The sequence below is a fragment of the Eschscholzia californica genome, unplaced genomic scaffold, assembly GCF_041429995.1.
Source record: "Eschscholzia californica isolate CP2 unplaced genomic scaffold, dmEscCali1.0.p SCAF_6, whole genome shotgun sequence".
NCBI classification, from domain to species: domain Eukaryota; kingdom Viridiplantae; phylum Streptophyta; class Magnoliopsida; order Ranunculales; family Papaveraceae; genus Eschscholzia; species Eschscholzia californica.
Window position 1 is genome coordinate 32,247,386 of NW_028238483.1, and position 16,185 is coordinate 32,263,570.

The 16,185-nt window shown below is 36.3% G+C and overlaps 1 protein-coding gene and 2 long non-coding RNA genes across 5 annotated transcripts in view; 2 read left to right on the forward strand and 1 right to left on the reverse strand.

The window, feature by feature from the left end:
* LOC147533632 (uncharacterized) overlaps window positions 1–1,073 on the forward strand; it is a 50,487-nt gene extending 49,414 nt beyond the window's left edge. Inside the window, exon 6 of one of the 2 annotated variants that reach the window (XR_015227568.1) lies at window positions 989–1,073. This is a non-coding gene — a long non-coding RNA (uncharacterized LOC147533632). The remainder of the gene's footprint in view (window positions 1–988) is intronic. The other variant, XR_015227572.1, reaches the window with a different exon arrangement.
* A 4,110-nt stretch (window positions 1,074–5,183) lies between these two features.
* Window positions 5,184–6,813, reverse strand: LOC147533640 (uncharacterized). Its single transcript, XR_015227573.1, has 4 exons — window positions 6,646–6,813; window positions 6,402–6,469; window positions 5,923–6,054; window positions 5,184–5,810 (listed from the first exon to the last, which is right to left on the reverse strand). It is a non-coding gene; the product is annotated as an uncharacterized LOC147533640 (long non-coding RNA).
* A 5,211-nt stretch (window positions 6,814–12,024) lies between these two features.
* Window positions 12,025–15,935, forward strand: LOC147533641 (zinc finger (Ran-binding) family protein). Of its 2 annotated transcripts, none has more exons than XM_086646324.1 (7): window positions 12,025–12,416; window positions 13,459–13,853; window positions 13,974–14,052; window positions 14,326–14,417; window positions 14,504–14,676; window positions 14,890–14,970; window positions 15,626–15,935. In XM_086646324.1, exons 1-7 carry the CDS (start codon window positions 12,251–12,253, stop codon window positions 15,672–15,674), a joined length of 1,035 nt encoding a protein of 344 aa, XP_086502450.1. In that variant the 5' UTR covers window positions 12,025–12,250; the 3' UTR covers window positions 15,675–15,935. The 2 variants fall into 2 exon arrangements, with proteins under 2 accessions (XP_086502450.1, XP_086502449.1); XM_086646323.1 differs by having other exon boundaries at window positions 12,092–12,416; window positions 14,504–14,678; window positions 14,886–14,970.
* Window positions 15,936–16,185: the final 250 nt, after the last annotated feature.

The window sequence follows — 16,185 nt, forward strand, 5'->3', positions numbered from 1 at the left end:
ATTTGTGTAGGAATAGGAATGTAAATTTTTACGAAAGTCCTGTTATACCCTTTACTTAAACTACATAAATTATAGGGTTAATTCCGTTTTGGCCCCCGATTTGTGACCAACTGGCCGTTTTGACCCCCAATTGTGTCCGGCAGTTCGTTTTGGCCCCAATTTCCTGTTTGGACCCAACATATTTTTGTAAGCTTCTCCATTCTACCCTTATGGCAATTTCGTAAATTAAATGTATTTTCTTTCTCTTTGTCCACCTCACCAAGCAATTTCCACGTCACACTCGTCCACATAAGATCGCCGGAAAATGTCACCGTCGACATAATTTCCGACGACCACCATTTTTTTTTTTTTAACTTCTTCTTCTCCAACCATCTCCTTCCTTCTTCTTCTCTCTCTCCTTGACTTCAATTCCATTTGGAGAGTAAGCACCAAGAAATGGTAAGTTGTTAAGGCCATTGAAAATTAACCATTTATATGCACCTGAGACTTGTGCAAAGAAGCATTGAAATCAAGGTACAAAGTTACGTAAACCAAAATAAGGATAACTACTGGCTTATTATTCATCATGAAGGATGGCGAAATTGCAGAAGTAAAAGAAAACTTACACTTGAAATTGGGGACGGTAAAATGACAATTTAATTGAAGCAAAAGTAAGAGAACACCTTTTAGTTGATGTAAAAATGCAAAATTGACGAATTTGATTTTTGGACAAAAGTTCAAATTTTCCACGACTTATTGACTTTTCGGTGCAAACAAGAGAACGAGATATTGTTTTTTTACTGTTTATCACTTATTGGTGTAGTAGTTAGACACATGATGTTATGGAGTTTGAATTGAGAGGTCTAGAATTATATTTACTCCTAAACATGGATTTGATAAAGTAAAGATAGGAACAAATGAACTTCATAAAGGTCCATGAGTCTTAAAGGGTCTTGTACCTAAGGTGGAAAAATGAATTGTTTTTTTTGTTGGTTAAGAGTCACGGTAGAAAATGTAATTGAAGATGGCAGTAAGTAGTAACAATTATAATTCAACAACAACAAAGAAAAAACAAAAAGTAAGTAGTAATAATTGAAAAAACAGTACATTTGCACTTAAGTAAGTAGTACATTTTTTTTTTCTTAAAAAACCTTACATTTCATTATATACAAGTAAGTAATTCAAGAGAAGAAGAAGGAAGTCATCTCATACTTTGTAAAGGTAGAGATCTTCGTCATACTTTTTTTTTTAATATAGATCTCTACCTTCGGTTTGTTAAATATACGTCTATTTACACTTCAACTTGCTTAGATCTAATAGAATCTGTATAAGATTTCTCTAGATCTACAAGTTTTATAGTATTAAAATCACTTGCAGGAGTCAATGCTTATAGACAAGGCAGAGAGGAAGGTTGTTGGGGGATAAATACCGATCTACTCTTTACTAATCAGTTTATAGCCATGAAAGGAGGTATTGTGTACTCTTTGCTCATCTCAACCTCTTAATTCTTTTTTTTTTTTTTGTGAAACCATGCGAACCAATTTCATTCATAAGTGATTAAATCACAATGTTACATGGATATAATTCTTATTTCTCTCTTCTGAAAACTTCATGAGAGTTACATACATTTAAATGCAAAATGCCTCATGAAGAGAAAGAAATAGGACTAGACACCGACTCAATAAAATGACCCTAAAGGTCGCGAATGAAAAGACCCTAAAGGTCGAGAATGAAAAAACCCTAAAGGTCGACAAAATAACAATACTAATACAAATACTAAAATAACCACAGTAGTCTTCACCGAAAAGTCGTCGTCGTTACCGTAAAAACCGTTTTCATCACCAGAAAACCGTCTTCATCATCGGAGAACCACCGCCATCACCGGAGAACCGCCGTCATCGGAGAACCACCACCACCACAGGGGAACCGCCGTCAATGCAACCACCCACTGCCCCATATCTTAAGTTACACAAACAAACCACCACCACCACACCATTGTTGTAGTAGATTGATTATCCTTTGTAAAGACACAAACACACCATCCCCATTAAAACACGTCCCTTTTCTTCATTTCTGCACACCACCACCCACCACCACCCACCACCACCGAATCACAGGACACACCACCACGAAAAACACCACCAAACCCGAATCCATCACCACTAAACGGTTATGGTTTTGTTAGTATAGGAGGATTATCAACTTATAGATGGTTATGAATCAATAGGGTAAGGATTTCGTTGTCTGATTTCAAATTTCTGAATTTAGGGAAGTTACATATCTAGGTTTTGGAATAAACTAGATAAGAATTAAAAACCTGATTTGGTAATCAATGGAACCTGAAATCGGTTTTCAGATTTGGTACTGAGATATCAGAATCGGATAGATCATGTCAAGAATTTGGGGATTAAGGATTCTGATCGGATTGGGATATAAAGAAGGAGAAATGAGTGAGATGTTGGGGATTGAGGGCTTTAGGTACCGGTCATACCACCACCAACTGAGATAGAAAGGGAAAAAGATGAAACCCTCACCGGATCCGGCGAGGGTTTTCCCAGACTGAAACAATGAAGAACAAAAGGGGCGGCGCCACCAAAGCGCAGAGACGCTCCGCTTTAGAGAGAAACGGTTCCGAGAGAAATGTAGTCAGTTGGAATCCTTTCAAGAGTAGTCAACCTCTTAATTCTTTATGTTACTTAAATTTGCTGCATTTTTGAGCATCCTATTTCTATTATCAGCTATGAGCTTGTTTTATTTTTTATATTTCATGATGTGATCGCTCTTTTTTTTTGTTCTCTTATTGCTGCTCACTATCCTAGATGAGGTCGTTGTTTCAGCATCATGTAAGGTTGAAGAAAACCGTGTTTTGGCGGGGTAGCTTGGAAAAGGGATTCAACAAGATCGTCAAGTGATTCTCAATAACGAGGTGCTAGTTTTTCAGGCATGGATCCCATTTACAAGTTACTTGTTATTGTTTCTAGTTCCTTTCCAAATACAAAAAAAATGTGGCCGGGCTCGATCTCATGACTGTCAGGCTTCAAGCTAATTTTTTCACAGCTTTTACCCTAGGCTAAAGATCTTCATGTGAAAACAACTACCACTTACATTTATAATGCTAAGTTCACGGTCAAAATAATTATTATTCAATTTCTATGTTCACGGTCAAAATAGTTTTCACTATAGATTACAATGTTAAAAGTTCATGGTCAAAATAATTCTGCTTGAATTTCTGAGTTCACGGTCAAAATAATTTTTCTAGGGTCAAATTAGTTTTCACTTTCATTTATAATACTGAGTTCACGGTCAAAATAATTATTATTCAATTTCTATGTTCACGGTCAAAATAAATTTTCTAGGGTCAAAATAGTTTTCACTATTGATTATAATGCTAAAAGTTCATGGTCAAAATAATTTTTTTAGGGTCAAAATAGTTTTCACTATTAATTATAATGCTAAGTTCACGGTCAAAATAATTATTATTCACTTTCTATGTTTACGGTCAAAATAGTTTTCTCTTGTCTCTGTCTCCAAAAATGAACCTAGGGTTCTAACAAGAAAACTCCTTGTAATACTTTATGTTATTAGGGTTTGATTCAGAGAAAAAAAAAAAGGTTAAGGTCTTAATTACACAAATCGCTTCTTCTTTAATGAATTAACATTTCAAATCCACCAAAGAAGAAATAAATTACAAAACACATAGTAATAAAATAATACCATTCATCTATCAAGATTGTTCGTACAAAATCCAACACTTTAAAATAATACCATTTAATCGAAGATTCATTACCATACTTCTCCTTGATTCTACAAATGTCTTTACAAAACCCAACATTTTAAAATAATATTAACAGACACTAGTAGGAGTAAAATAATACTATTTAATAAAAGATTCTACCAATGTCTTTACAAAACCCAACACTTTAAAATAATAACCAGACACTAGTATGAGTAAAATAATACCATTTAATAAAAGATTCATAATAACATACCTTGCATTTATTATTATTTTAAAAACGCACCTTGCATTTTAGTGTTGTGCTTGTCTATTAGGTTAATGTCATTAAAAACGCACAAATCCTTTATCTCCTCCAAATTAACGAGAAGTCCCACTGCTTTTTCAGATCGACGTCTCTCCGCAGCATTTAGATCTGATTGAATCTGTGGTATTGCACTTTTTGGAGCTCCATACAATTTTCCTTTATATTTATTGAATTCCTTGTGCTCGTTGAGGTACTCTTGTGCCTTCCTATTATTTTTTAACTGTTGAGATAATCTGGAAATTGTAGTTTGAGATAAATTGGAAATGTAGAGGGTACTCTTGTGCGTTCCTGTTACTTTTTATCTCAAGCTACAATTTACTAATCATTTAACCAAGTGAGAAGTGAGTGAGGAGAGAGATAACAAGTTTTATTTGAAATCAAAACCCTTTGTTTTTGCTCTCTTCAATCATGAATTTATCTGAGTACAAGAAGAAGGTGGAAGGGCTGAACCATCGTGTTCTTCCCCTTTACATCTCCACTTTATCTCAAGCTACCATCTCTAGATTATCTCAACAGCTAAAGAGTAACAGGAAGGCCTATGAATACCTCAAGGTGCACAAGGAAGTCAATAACTATAAAATACAATTGTATGGTGCTCCAAATAGTGCAAGACCACCGATTGAATCAAAACTAGATGCTGCGGAGAGACGTCTGTCTGTAAAAGCAGTGGGACTTTCCGGCAATTTGCAGGAAATCAAAGATATGTGCGTTTTTAATGACATTAAGCTAATAGACAAGCACGATGCGCTTTTAAAATAATGCAAGGTATGTTATATGAATCTTTTATTAAATGGTATTATTTTACTCCTACTAGTGTCTGGTTATTGTCTTTTTTTTGTTGAACTGTGTCTGGTTATTATCTGTTCACAAAAAAAAAAGTGTCTGGTTATTATTATTTTAAAGTGTTGGGTTAATGTGTCTAGTTAGAGGCCGTTATTAAAAAAGTGTTGGGTTAATGTGTCTGTTAATATTATTTTAAAGTGATGGGTTTTGTAAAGACATTGGTAGAATCAAGGGGAGGTATGGTAATGAATCTTTGATTAAACGGTATTATTTTAAAGTGTTGGATTTGTAAAGACAATCTTGATAGATGAATGGTATTATTTTATTACTATAGTAAAGACAATCTTGATAGATGAATGGTATTATTTTAAAGTGTTGTAATTTATTTATTTTCTGGTGGATTTGAAGTGTTAATTCATTAAAGAAGAAGCAATTTGAGCCCTCTAAGACCTTACCCTGTTTTTTCTTTTTTTTCTGAATCAAACCCTAATAAAGTATTACAAGGAGTTTTCTTGTCGGAACCCTAGGTTCATTTTTGGAGACAGAGACAAGTGAAAACTATTTTGACCTCAGAAATTGAAAAAACTATTTTGACCTGAGAAAATTTATTTTGACCGTGAACTTAACATTATAATCAATAGTGAAAATTATTTTGACCCTAGAAAATTATTTTGACCGTGAACTCAGAAATTGAAGCAGAATTATTTTGACCATGAACTTTTAGCATTATAATCAATAGTGAAAACTATTTTGACCCTAGAAAATTTATTTTGACCGTGAACATAGAAATTGAATAATAATTATTTTGACCGTGAACTTAGCATTATAATCAATAGTGAAAACTTACCATCACCAGCAACATCGTTGGTTGCGTTTGCCGACTTGCTTAACAAGGCCTGCACCCATGTTTTTAACACTATATTGGAATTCTGTGCTCTTAGCAAGAGTGAGACCATCTTTTGTAACTTTAGGTGCACCATAGCTTTGTTCTATAACAACATTCCGACCCTTGGAAACCAAAACATCAGAACCAAATATAAGCCTCCATCTACAACATTAAGCTAAACCGAACTTCTCTACGTATGCAAATGATAAGATGTTCAGAATATAAATGTTATACCTTTGGTCCTATTGTCACTTTAACAGCATCAGCAAGTTCTTCAACACCTCTAAGCATCAAAGCACGAACTTCAACTCCAAATTTAATGTCTTTTGCTGCATAGTTTCTATTACAACTCACTCTACTACCAATCTAAAACACAAATAAGAAGGAAAAAAAACATTCAAGATCAACCCTATTCACCAAATGGATTCAGAAAACAAACACAATAAACCAATTGATTTTCTTTCTCAACTTATCTTTTGTGACGTAACAAACAGACCCTCGATGTGCTAGTTTACCCGATAAAAAGGGCTTAAATTCCAAGTATATCCCCAAAAATCTTATTTAATCAATCTAAGAGAAGAAAAGGCGCTATTAATCATATGATTACATTGCATCTATGGCTTTGATACATCAAATGGTGGAATAATTTGAAGTTCAATATATACCTAAATATCATTATTTATACTTTTAAAAATTTGAAGTTCAATATATACCTCCTTTCATGGCTATAAGAGTAGATCGGTATTTCCTTCCTCTCTGCCTTGTCTATAAACATTGACTCCTGCAAGTGATTTTAATACTATAAAACTTGTAGATCTAGAGAAATCTTATACAGATTCTATTAGATCTAAGCAATTTGAAGTGTAAATAAAACGTAGTATATTTAAAAAACCGAAGGTAGAGGAGATCTATATTAAAAAAAAAAAAAAAAAAAAGTATGATGATGAATATCTCTACCTTTACAAAGGATGAGATGACTTCCTTCTTCTTCTTCTCTTGAATTACTCTTCTTGAATGATATTCAACCCAGGGAAGATCATAAAGACTCCATAGAGAAGAGATAAATAGAGAGGGAAAAGTGATAGACAGAACTACTCTGTTCTCTCTCTTTTTCCTCTCAACTCTATGAGTTATAAGTTACTTTAGGGGGTTTGGGGGAAAAGTGACACACTCTGACACGGGCCCACTCAATTGTTACTACTTCTTTTTGTGATGAAGAACAATTGTTACAACTTACTTTTTTTTTTTTTTTTTTTTTTTGTTGAATTATGATTGTTACTACTTACTGCCATCTTCAAATACATTTTCTACCCTGACTCTTAACTAACAAAAAAAACAATTCATTTTTCCACCCTAGGTACAAGACCCTCTAAGTTCAACAAAAAAAAAAAAAAAAAAAGTACAAGACCCTCTAGGACTCATGGACCTTTATGAAGTTCATTTGTTCCTATCTTTACTTCATCAAATCCATGTTTAATAAATATAATTCTAGACCTCTCAATTCGAACTCCGTAACATCATGTGTTTAACTACTACACCAATAAGTGATAAACAGTACAAAAAAAAAATATCTCGTTCTCTTGTTTGCATCGAAAAGTCAATAAGTCGTGCAAAATTTGAACTACTTTTGTCCAAAAATCAAATTCGTCAATTTTGCATTTTTACATCAACTAAAAGGTGTTCTCTTTCAGGGACGCGTCCTGGGCTGTTCGGCTCTCGGACAAGAGCTTCTTCTTCCTTTTTTTTTTCTGTTTCAACCGACCACAACTGCTGTTTTTTTATGGAAATCCATCAAAAACAGCAGATTTGAAAACGTATTTTTCAAAATCAAAACCTTTTTAATCATCTTTTCTAAAACGTTTTTCAAAATTTGATTTTTAAAAGTTTTCAACTATTGAAACCCTTTCAATTTTTCTACCCGATTAGGTCTAATCTAATCAATTTCATATCTAACATAAAATTATCTAACCAGCCAAGTTTGAATATAATTCGTCTAGTCAAAGTTAGTTTCATGCAACCGGCTCGTGATGCCACTTGTAGGGTTTTGTGTGTATCTAATACACTATCTAGTGTTCTATGCGGAGTCTCAACATACATATGTTAACAATTGATTACCAGGATCGTTAAGCAAGAACTAATACTGAACTAGAGATAGGGATAAATATCTTTTCGCGTTTTTCTTCGAACCATTCCAATTCGCTTGTGAAGATCGAGAGCTCTAATCGTCGCTCCTCTACTTGAGACACCGAGTAGGTTAACTTGATCTCCCTTCTTTAATTTCTGCTACAACTTAATATAAGGTTGAGAAGAACCCTTCTTCTTGACTAGATTGATAGAATGGAACTTCATATTTCAGAACTTGATCACCCGATTTAGTGAATACAGTAAAACATGGTTTGACATTAGACAATTTATTATTGGGTTTTTAAAATATTTTCAAAATATTTCGGTTGTATCTGTATGGTTTGACTGTTTGAGGACTGGGGTTATAAGCATCCCTCATACTTGGTCAAATTAAGAGTGTGAGGATGAACATATACCAACTAGACAGCTAGATAATGGAGGTAACCTATACCCACTTTATGACAGTGTGAATAGGTAGTCAAACCGTGTACTTTTTTCTCACACCAAAACAAACCTAGGTACTTTTTTTTTTGTTGAACTACAAACCTAGCTACTTGGAATACATAACATAACAAAAAACACTCCCACCACCCAAAAAAGAACCAAAAAAAAAAAAGTACATGTTACCAAACTTGCAATTTGTACATGTTACTAACTATCTTGCAATCAAAAAAGAAAAAACTATCTTGCAATTTGTTCAACAAAAAAAAAAAAGAGTACATTTTCTACCCTGACTCTTAACCAAAAAATAAATGTAAAGAAAACATTTTCTACCTATGACTTTTAATAAAAAAAAGGGTACTATTTTGGGGAAAACATTAAAGTTTCCGGAGAAGACGATAGAAAACCAAAAAAATAAACCAAACACCCCTCTAATGTCGCCGGAAAAATTCGTCGGCCGGATGTTGCCGGCGACTTCACCATCTTCTCTTTCTCTCTCTTCTCCCTCTCTTCTCGTTCTTTCTCTTCTCTCTTTCTTCTCTTTCTCTCTCTTTCTTCTTAATGTCTCCATCACGTCAAATCTCACGGTGCTTGTAAATTGGAGAATGTAACCATTAAAGCAACACAAATGAGTAGGGGTGGGAAAAAGATCCGTAAGACCGCTATCCGACCCGTTCGACCGAGATAAAAAGTGTCCATGGACACCCGATGGTCATAACGGTCAATGTCCGACCGGCCCGAAAGAATTGATGGACGGTCACGGTCAAAATTCTATGTCGAAGGACCGACCGCTAACCGACCGGTACGAGTGACCGAATAGGTTGACTGACTAAACTGTCCTCATTTATAGAAGTTAACCGATGAATTTTATAGACATGAATAAATGATGATCGTTGGCTATAGTCATACAGTCCTCTGGAAGACCAAACATTAGTGCATGGCTTAATTATATTTTGTCAAATGATGATCTACTATGTTTTTTCTTTTTTATATTTACTTTTGGTTTCTTGGCTAAACATCTTCATTTGTTAGTAATTGTTTTTGTGGTAGTAAAATTAAAGTTCTGAATTAAGTAAATTTATTAGAAAGTCCGGACCGAGACCGTCCGGTGTCCGACTGGACCGGTAAAATAAACGGTCTTGGACGGTCAATGGACAAAGAATTCTTGAGAGTGACCGTCCGAGTCCGCCCGAGTAAATAGGTGGTCACCAACAGTTTATGTCCGAGTCGACCGGTTCGATGAAGTTAGAGTCCGGTACCGACCGGTCCGGACCGATTCCCACCCCTACAAATGAGCCATTAAATCCCTCTAATTTACAAAATTGCCATGACTCGCGTCCACAATGGGAGATCTTCGAAATTAAATCAACGGAATTGAGTCATTCAATTCTTTTAATTTACAAAACTGCCACTAATTCTAATTGGCTGATTTCAATCTCATGCACGTTCTCTAATTATGAAATTAAAACTCACCCCTTGAAATTAAATGATTTACAAAATTACCACATACCATTTTTTTTTTTTTTTTACGAAATACCACATACCAATTTCATGGTGTCATTGAAAGAGACAAGTTGATTTGGAAATGCAACCGTGATGGGGTATACACTATGAAGGATACATATAATGCACTGAGGTCGAGGTCAAATCCCCTTAATTGGGCTCATCTGATATGGTTTAAAGATGCCATTCCTCGACATGCTATGCTAGGATGGCTTACACTTTTTAGAAGGTTGAAAACAAAGGCTAAACTTGCACGATGGGGGGTGAATATCGATACTAGTTGTGTGCTTTGTAATAGTGCGACGGAGGACGACTTTCATCTCTTTTTCAGGTGCCCTTACTCTTTGGCAATATGGCAACGACTTTTAGAATATATGGGAATTCAGAAACCAACTCTCAACACGTGGGAGGATGAGATTGACTGGTATACAAAAAATTGGGGAGGATCGTCAAAGACGAATGCTATCAAGAAGATCATACTTGGAGCATATTTCTATCACATATGGGGCGAAAGAAATGCTAGAATATTCAGAGGTAAATCTAAAATTATTGAAGTACTCACATGGAGCATAAAAAATGAAGTGAGAATGAAAGCAACTTGTATGAATTTGGTTGTGGAAGACACTATAGAAAATAGGGGGTTCTTTGACAGGGTTGGCATATCGGCCTCATATACTCAGTCCAATAGCATCATATGCAAATGGGAGCCGCCGATGCCGGGATTTATGATGATTAATGCAGATGGCTCCTTACGAACGGATAGGGCAGGTTTTGGAGCTTTGATCAGAGACCATCGGGGTAATGTTAGAGGTGCAGTTGCGGGGGTGGTAACTCCGGGGACGATCACGTTGCATGAGCTGCAAGGCATTGAAGCAGGGCTGAAATTAGCATGCTCGATGAATGAACGACGAATTCAGGTGAGATCGGACTCAAAGACGATAGTTTCGTACTTCAATTCTACAAATTCTCACCCTCCATGGCACTGTTGGAGAATATGGAGAAGTATTTCTCAACTCAAGGAGTCTTTTGAATACTTTAACATCGAACATACTTATAGAGAGGCGAATAGGGCGGCTGATTATCTAGCTAGTTGGCAGACTGACCTACCTTTGCTAGAAATTTCTTTATCGGAGTTTCCATCAGAACTAATGAATATCATTGAAGATGATAGATCGGGTAGATCATATTTAAGAAGTTAGAGTTTTTGTATTCTTTCTCTTTGTGTTTCGAGTCTGAGCTCCCTCTCAGTGTACCGTTTCAAAAAAAAAAAAATTTCATGGTGTCATTGAATTGTCTCGCTTATGGAGAGGATATACAAACTTCTATCAAAATGTTTTTACGGTCTCTTAACAAAAAAAAATGTTTTTATGGTAAATATATGATATTTTATCTCAAGTAACCGAACATTTTAAATTACTTCCATTTTGAGTTTTGACTTTCTACATAAACTAATTGTTAGTGGAGAAAGCAATTAAAACTGGACTATTTCGTCAAAATAGATTCTTTAGAAATTAAATCCATGGAAGTATACTTCGTATCAAACGGTAGAAATACTTATTTTCATGGATATTCTTTTATACCCATGGAAATAAGAGATATCAAAACACCCTAAAAAGGAAGCAAGTCATCTTCTCCTTCCTCATCTTCTACCACCAACACCAAATCCGCCCGCCATAGACAAATCCGCCCACCACAACCAAATCCGTCCACCACCACCACCATTTTCCCCCTTCATTTATCCTTCTTCTTCTCTCTCTCTTCCATCCCCTCTTTATTTATTTCGGCGAAAAGGACGATTCTCTTTGCTGAAAAAACGCTCTAGTTTGAGAAAATCTTCAAACCAGTTCGTACTAGTTTGGGGAATGTCCAACCACTAACTGATTTGGGGTTCTCCCAAACCAGTGTCATTTCAGGTAAAAAAAAATGCTGCTAGAGTACGTACAGGAAAAGAGAGGAAGAGAAAGAGATAGAAGGAGAGAATTGAAGAGAGCAAAGCAATGACATTGATAGTGGTAGAAGACGGAAAAGAAAGAGATAGAGGATGAACATATACCAACTAGACAGCTAGATAATGGAGGTAACCTATACCCACTTTATGACAGTGTGAATAGGTAGTGACCGTTTTGACCGTCGGGTGGCCGCGGACTTTTTTTTTCTCGGACGAACGGATCAGGTAGCGGTCTTCCGGATTTTCCCCACCTCTACCTTGTAGGTCCCCCCCTGCTTAAACGTTCTATAAACCGTTAGATATGGGCAGTTATATCGGACGGGGTTCAAGCATGTGCTGTACAATATTGCCGTCCAACACAAGAAGAATAAAAATAGTCCAAAGTCCAAACCAAGAAGTAGAAAGCTGATATCTTCCTCGAGGCTCTTGCTCTCTTTTCTCAATTCATCGCTTTCTTCACTTTTCTCGTCAGAATCGAATCTTTATAGATTCCTGAAACTCTAAATAGAGAGAGAAAAGAGTTTAGAGAGAGAGAGAGAGGGGGAGATGGGAGAAGGAAGAGAAGGAGATTGGGAGTGTGGAGGATGTGAAAACAGAAACTACGCTTTTAGATCGTTTTGTAATCGATGCAAACAACCTCGATTACTTGTTGATACTAAAACTCCTGCTGATTCCAAATGGTTACCTAGAATCGGAGATTGGATCTGTTCCGGTGAAATCTCTTACTCAAGTCATTTATTTTGTTTATAATTACTATCGTTGATTTATTTATACTCTCTCTCTCTCTCTTTAAACTATTCAGTTTTTGTTAGCTGAATTACTTTTATATTGAATTAGAATTAGGTTTTGAAGTATAATTCGAGCTACCCAAATTGATTTTCTCACTCAAATCCCTTACCCATGTGCCTAAACTAGATTAATTCTCAAAATTGATTGAGCTTGAGTTGCCTATAACTTGTGGGGTGTGTTAGCTCGGTTTATATTACTATTTGACTCTTTGAGATCAATTTCATCATACCCATTGGTACTATAGAACTTATCACCACTGACATGGAGTTCAGAAATAATTTTGATTGACTTCATAAATCGGCAACTCGGTGAATTCAATTGATCCTTTTAGGAGACCCCGGTAACTATAGATCGATTTATCCAGTTTTTACAGTGCGGTGGTTGAATGAAGAGGCTCACAATTACCATGGTTGAGGAGAAGATTTTGAGTTGTTGACCTTTTTGTTTTTCTCATTCATGTAAAGAGTAATTATGTTATATTGCTTATATTCGGGAAAAAGATAGAGCTTAAGGCAACAAATTGGAGATTTGGAGATTGCCTAATGAAATGGAAGCGCAGGTTGACGAAGAAAGAATTGGTGGTCAACTGGTCTCAGCATGAAACAACTTCTAAATAGATGCGATGGCATCTCGGCATAGAATGCATGATTTATAAACAATATCGCTTTGACTGTTTTATATGTTCGAATTGAAAAGATTCTTTTTGTAACTTGTTGATGTGTTTTATTTGGTAATATAATTTGCACAATTAAAATTTTCATTCTTTAAGAAAGAAATCGCACAATTTATATTTGTTAATGTCGACCTGAAGTAGGTCTTTTAGTGCTTGTGGTCAATTGGGTTGAGTGGTGTGTGTGTTTTTGTGTCTTTTGTTTTGGGATGTTCTGGTTGGTGTGCGTATACTTGGCTTCTTGTCTTCTCGCTGGATGCACCATTGTTTGGGTTTATGTCACGATCATCAATAGGTTGCAGTAACAACAATTATGCATCAAGAGAGCAATGCAAAAAGTGTGGTCAACCTAAGGAAGTAGCAGCAATGCCAGCAATTGCAATGCCGGGAGCTTCTCTCCCACTTTATGCACATTATTTGGCGAGGACACAAGGAGCATTGGCTTTGAAGATGAGTATGGGGCTAGCAGGTAGTTCTTCTCTTCAGCACTCACTTCCGTTGAATTCGAATTGGTTCCTTGGAGGGGCTGACAAGTATGGACTTCAATCCGCTGCTGTGTCGCCGTTTGGTGGTAGTAGTTCTGCTTTTTCATACCTAAACAATCCAAATCATCATATATCTGGAAAAGGATGGCGTAATGGTGATTGGATGTGCAACTGTGGCTTCCACAACTACTCTTCTCGTGCTCAGGTGAGATCATCTAGTGTGAAAATATTCTGAAATTGAATGTGAAATTTTTTCTGTATATCAACTTTTTGGCATGCTTGTGAAGTTTGATAAGTCTTATCCAGATTTCATTTTGTATTTCAGTGCAAAAAGTGCAATGCTTCTTCACCGTCTAATACTCTCTCCTCGGTGGTAAATACTACAGTTACAGATATGTTTCCAAGTAAGTACCATTTTTGGATACACCTTTTTTTCCATTTTTGGCTCTTGATTCTCATACTCCTTCTACATGATCATGTAGAACTAGATCCGTTGAAGTACACGATGTTGTTCCCCCTGAGTTGGTTTTCTCCTTTCATCCCTCATGGGATTCTGTTCTTTCTGTTCTTTTTTCTTTTTTGCTTTTGTGCAGCTTTTATTCATGAGCCATGACTTGTGCAAGAGAAGCTGCTCTCCTGGAAAGTTGAAACTGATTTTCCCTATTTTCTGTGTGAAGCTCATGGAACAAAACGATTAGCATCTGATGAATTTGTTAGTGAGTGGGATAACAAGAGAATAAATGCAGGAGATGTAAACAATCATTTTCTGGTAGGAATCCTTGACAAACCTTTCCGCCTGAGACCTTGTAGCTATGGAGTTTGATTATATTCCTTGAATAACTCCTGTAATACCAGACAAGCAGTCCACATCAACCCTACCAGGGATTTGGGCAGGGCCAATCGAGTAATGACCAAACAACTGGAGGGCTTGTTCCTTATCCAAGCAGAAGCTCTGTAGTGTCTCCAAACATACAAGGGCAATTGCAGTTACCACAGCTGCCAACAGTGCCTACACTTCTAGGAAAAGGGTATAGTTTTGCTCTGCTAATTCTTTCCTTGATATTCATCTGTTTTTTGTTCAACTCGGATAGGTTTTTTTGTACCTAACACAAATCTGAGTTAGACAATTTTAGCGTTTGTGAAACTTATGAGTGAGCAATAGCCAGTCCGCTTCTAATGCATTTATGAGGACATGTTTTACTTTCTGCACCAAGATGTAATTCCTGCCTGGACTTTGACAGTGCAAAGCAATGGCGTGACGGAGATTGGATGTGTACAAATTGCAATAATCACAACTTCGCATCTCGATCCCAGTGTAATAGGTCTGTATAATCTGTTCAACATCTTATATATCAGATGATTCAGATCTAACTTATCTCTTTAAGACCGTAGACTTCAAGTGCTTCCCGTGTCTGGTGATCCAGATTATGACTTTTCGACGTAGATCCTAAGCTGTACCTCCCAAACTTGGGCTTGTTTCAGATGTGGGAGATGAAATTATCAATCTCTTTTAACTTGATGTGCTGTGATGAATTTCTTCTTCCAATGTTTTAAAACCGATTTTAAGCCTTGAGGCAGTTTCCTCTGATCAGGCGAACGCGAACGGCGAACCATAGCCTGAGAGGTTAGATCCCAAGGCGCAAGCTTTGTTTAAGGCTCAGAAGTCAGAACCTAATTAGTATCTCATAGACCTCCGAATTCGTTTAGGTTTTGTTGCTCTCAATAGCTTTAGGGCAATGAACAAGCAAAAGTCTACAACTACACAGAAAAAAGAAACAATGAAACAGTATCCTGTCAATGTTATAATTTCTTATTGTTCCTCATGATACATGTCATTCCAGAATTTTTTTTTTTTAAAACCCTGGCTTTCTTTGGTTCTTAATTTACCTACTGAAACATGGTTCTCAGATTGAAGTTCTGAACTTCTTGCGGTGCATTCCTTATATACCATCTGAAATGGAAACTGTACTTTTGCAGGTGTAAGAATGAAAGAGACATGCTTAACCAGTCGGTAAGCGTTGCGTAGATCTTATGGCTTCTGAAAGGCGTGATATTGTCATAGTTTTTACGGGTTTGGGTTTAGAGTCATCTTGACTGATATTTTTCAAGGCATAATTTGGGTTTGAAGACACTATCCTTCTTCATATGAAATTAGTTATTTTCAAAATTCCTTGTAATATTTCTTCAACCCAGAGGGTCTGAAACCGATACTGTTCTAGAGAAGCTTGTTTTTTGAACTGGTTCTTAAATTAAGCAATTGGAGAGGTAGTATTGTTTTTTCAAGCAATAAGTTGTCATTCCTTGCAAGACAAGTTCATCTCAAGTAACCTAGCAGGTGATGGATGATCTCAAGCACTAAGCTGTTGGTCTCACTCTGGACCGGGCTGGCTGGTCCCTGCTCAGGACTGGCCTACTTGCTCATAGCCATAGGTAGGTCACTTGGGGTGAAAATTTGGCAAGTTAGTTGGCTGAAAACTACTTACCCACCCTTCCTTTCTCTATCTTAAGCTTTACCTGCAAAAATTGATTACTTATCC

What these genes read in the sequence shown, in the direction of transcription:
- LOC147533641 (XM_086646323.1), top strand. Translation starts at nt 12,251, where the DNA reads ATGGGAGAAGGAAGAGAAGGAGATTGGGAGTGTGGAGGATGTGAAAAC. An exon ending in CGGAGATTGGATCTGTTCCG is followed by an intron (nt 12,417 to 13,458) that starts GTGAAATCTCTT and finishes GATCATCAATAG; the next exon opens with GTTGCAGTAACAACAATTAT. An exon ending in ACTACTCTTCTCGTGCTCAG is followed by an intron (nt 13,854 to 13,973) that starts GTGAGATCATCT and finishes TTTGTATTTCAG; the next exon opens with TGCAAAAAGTGCAATGCTTC.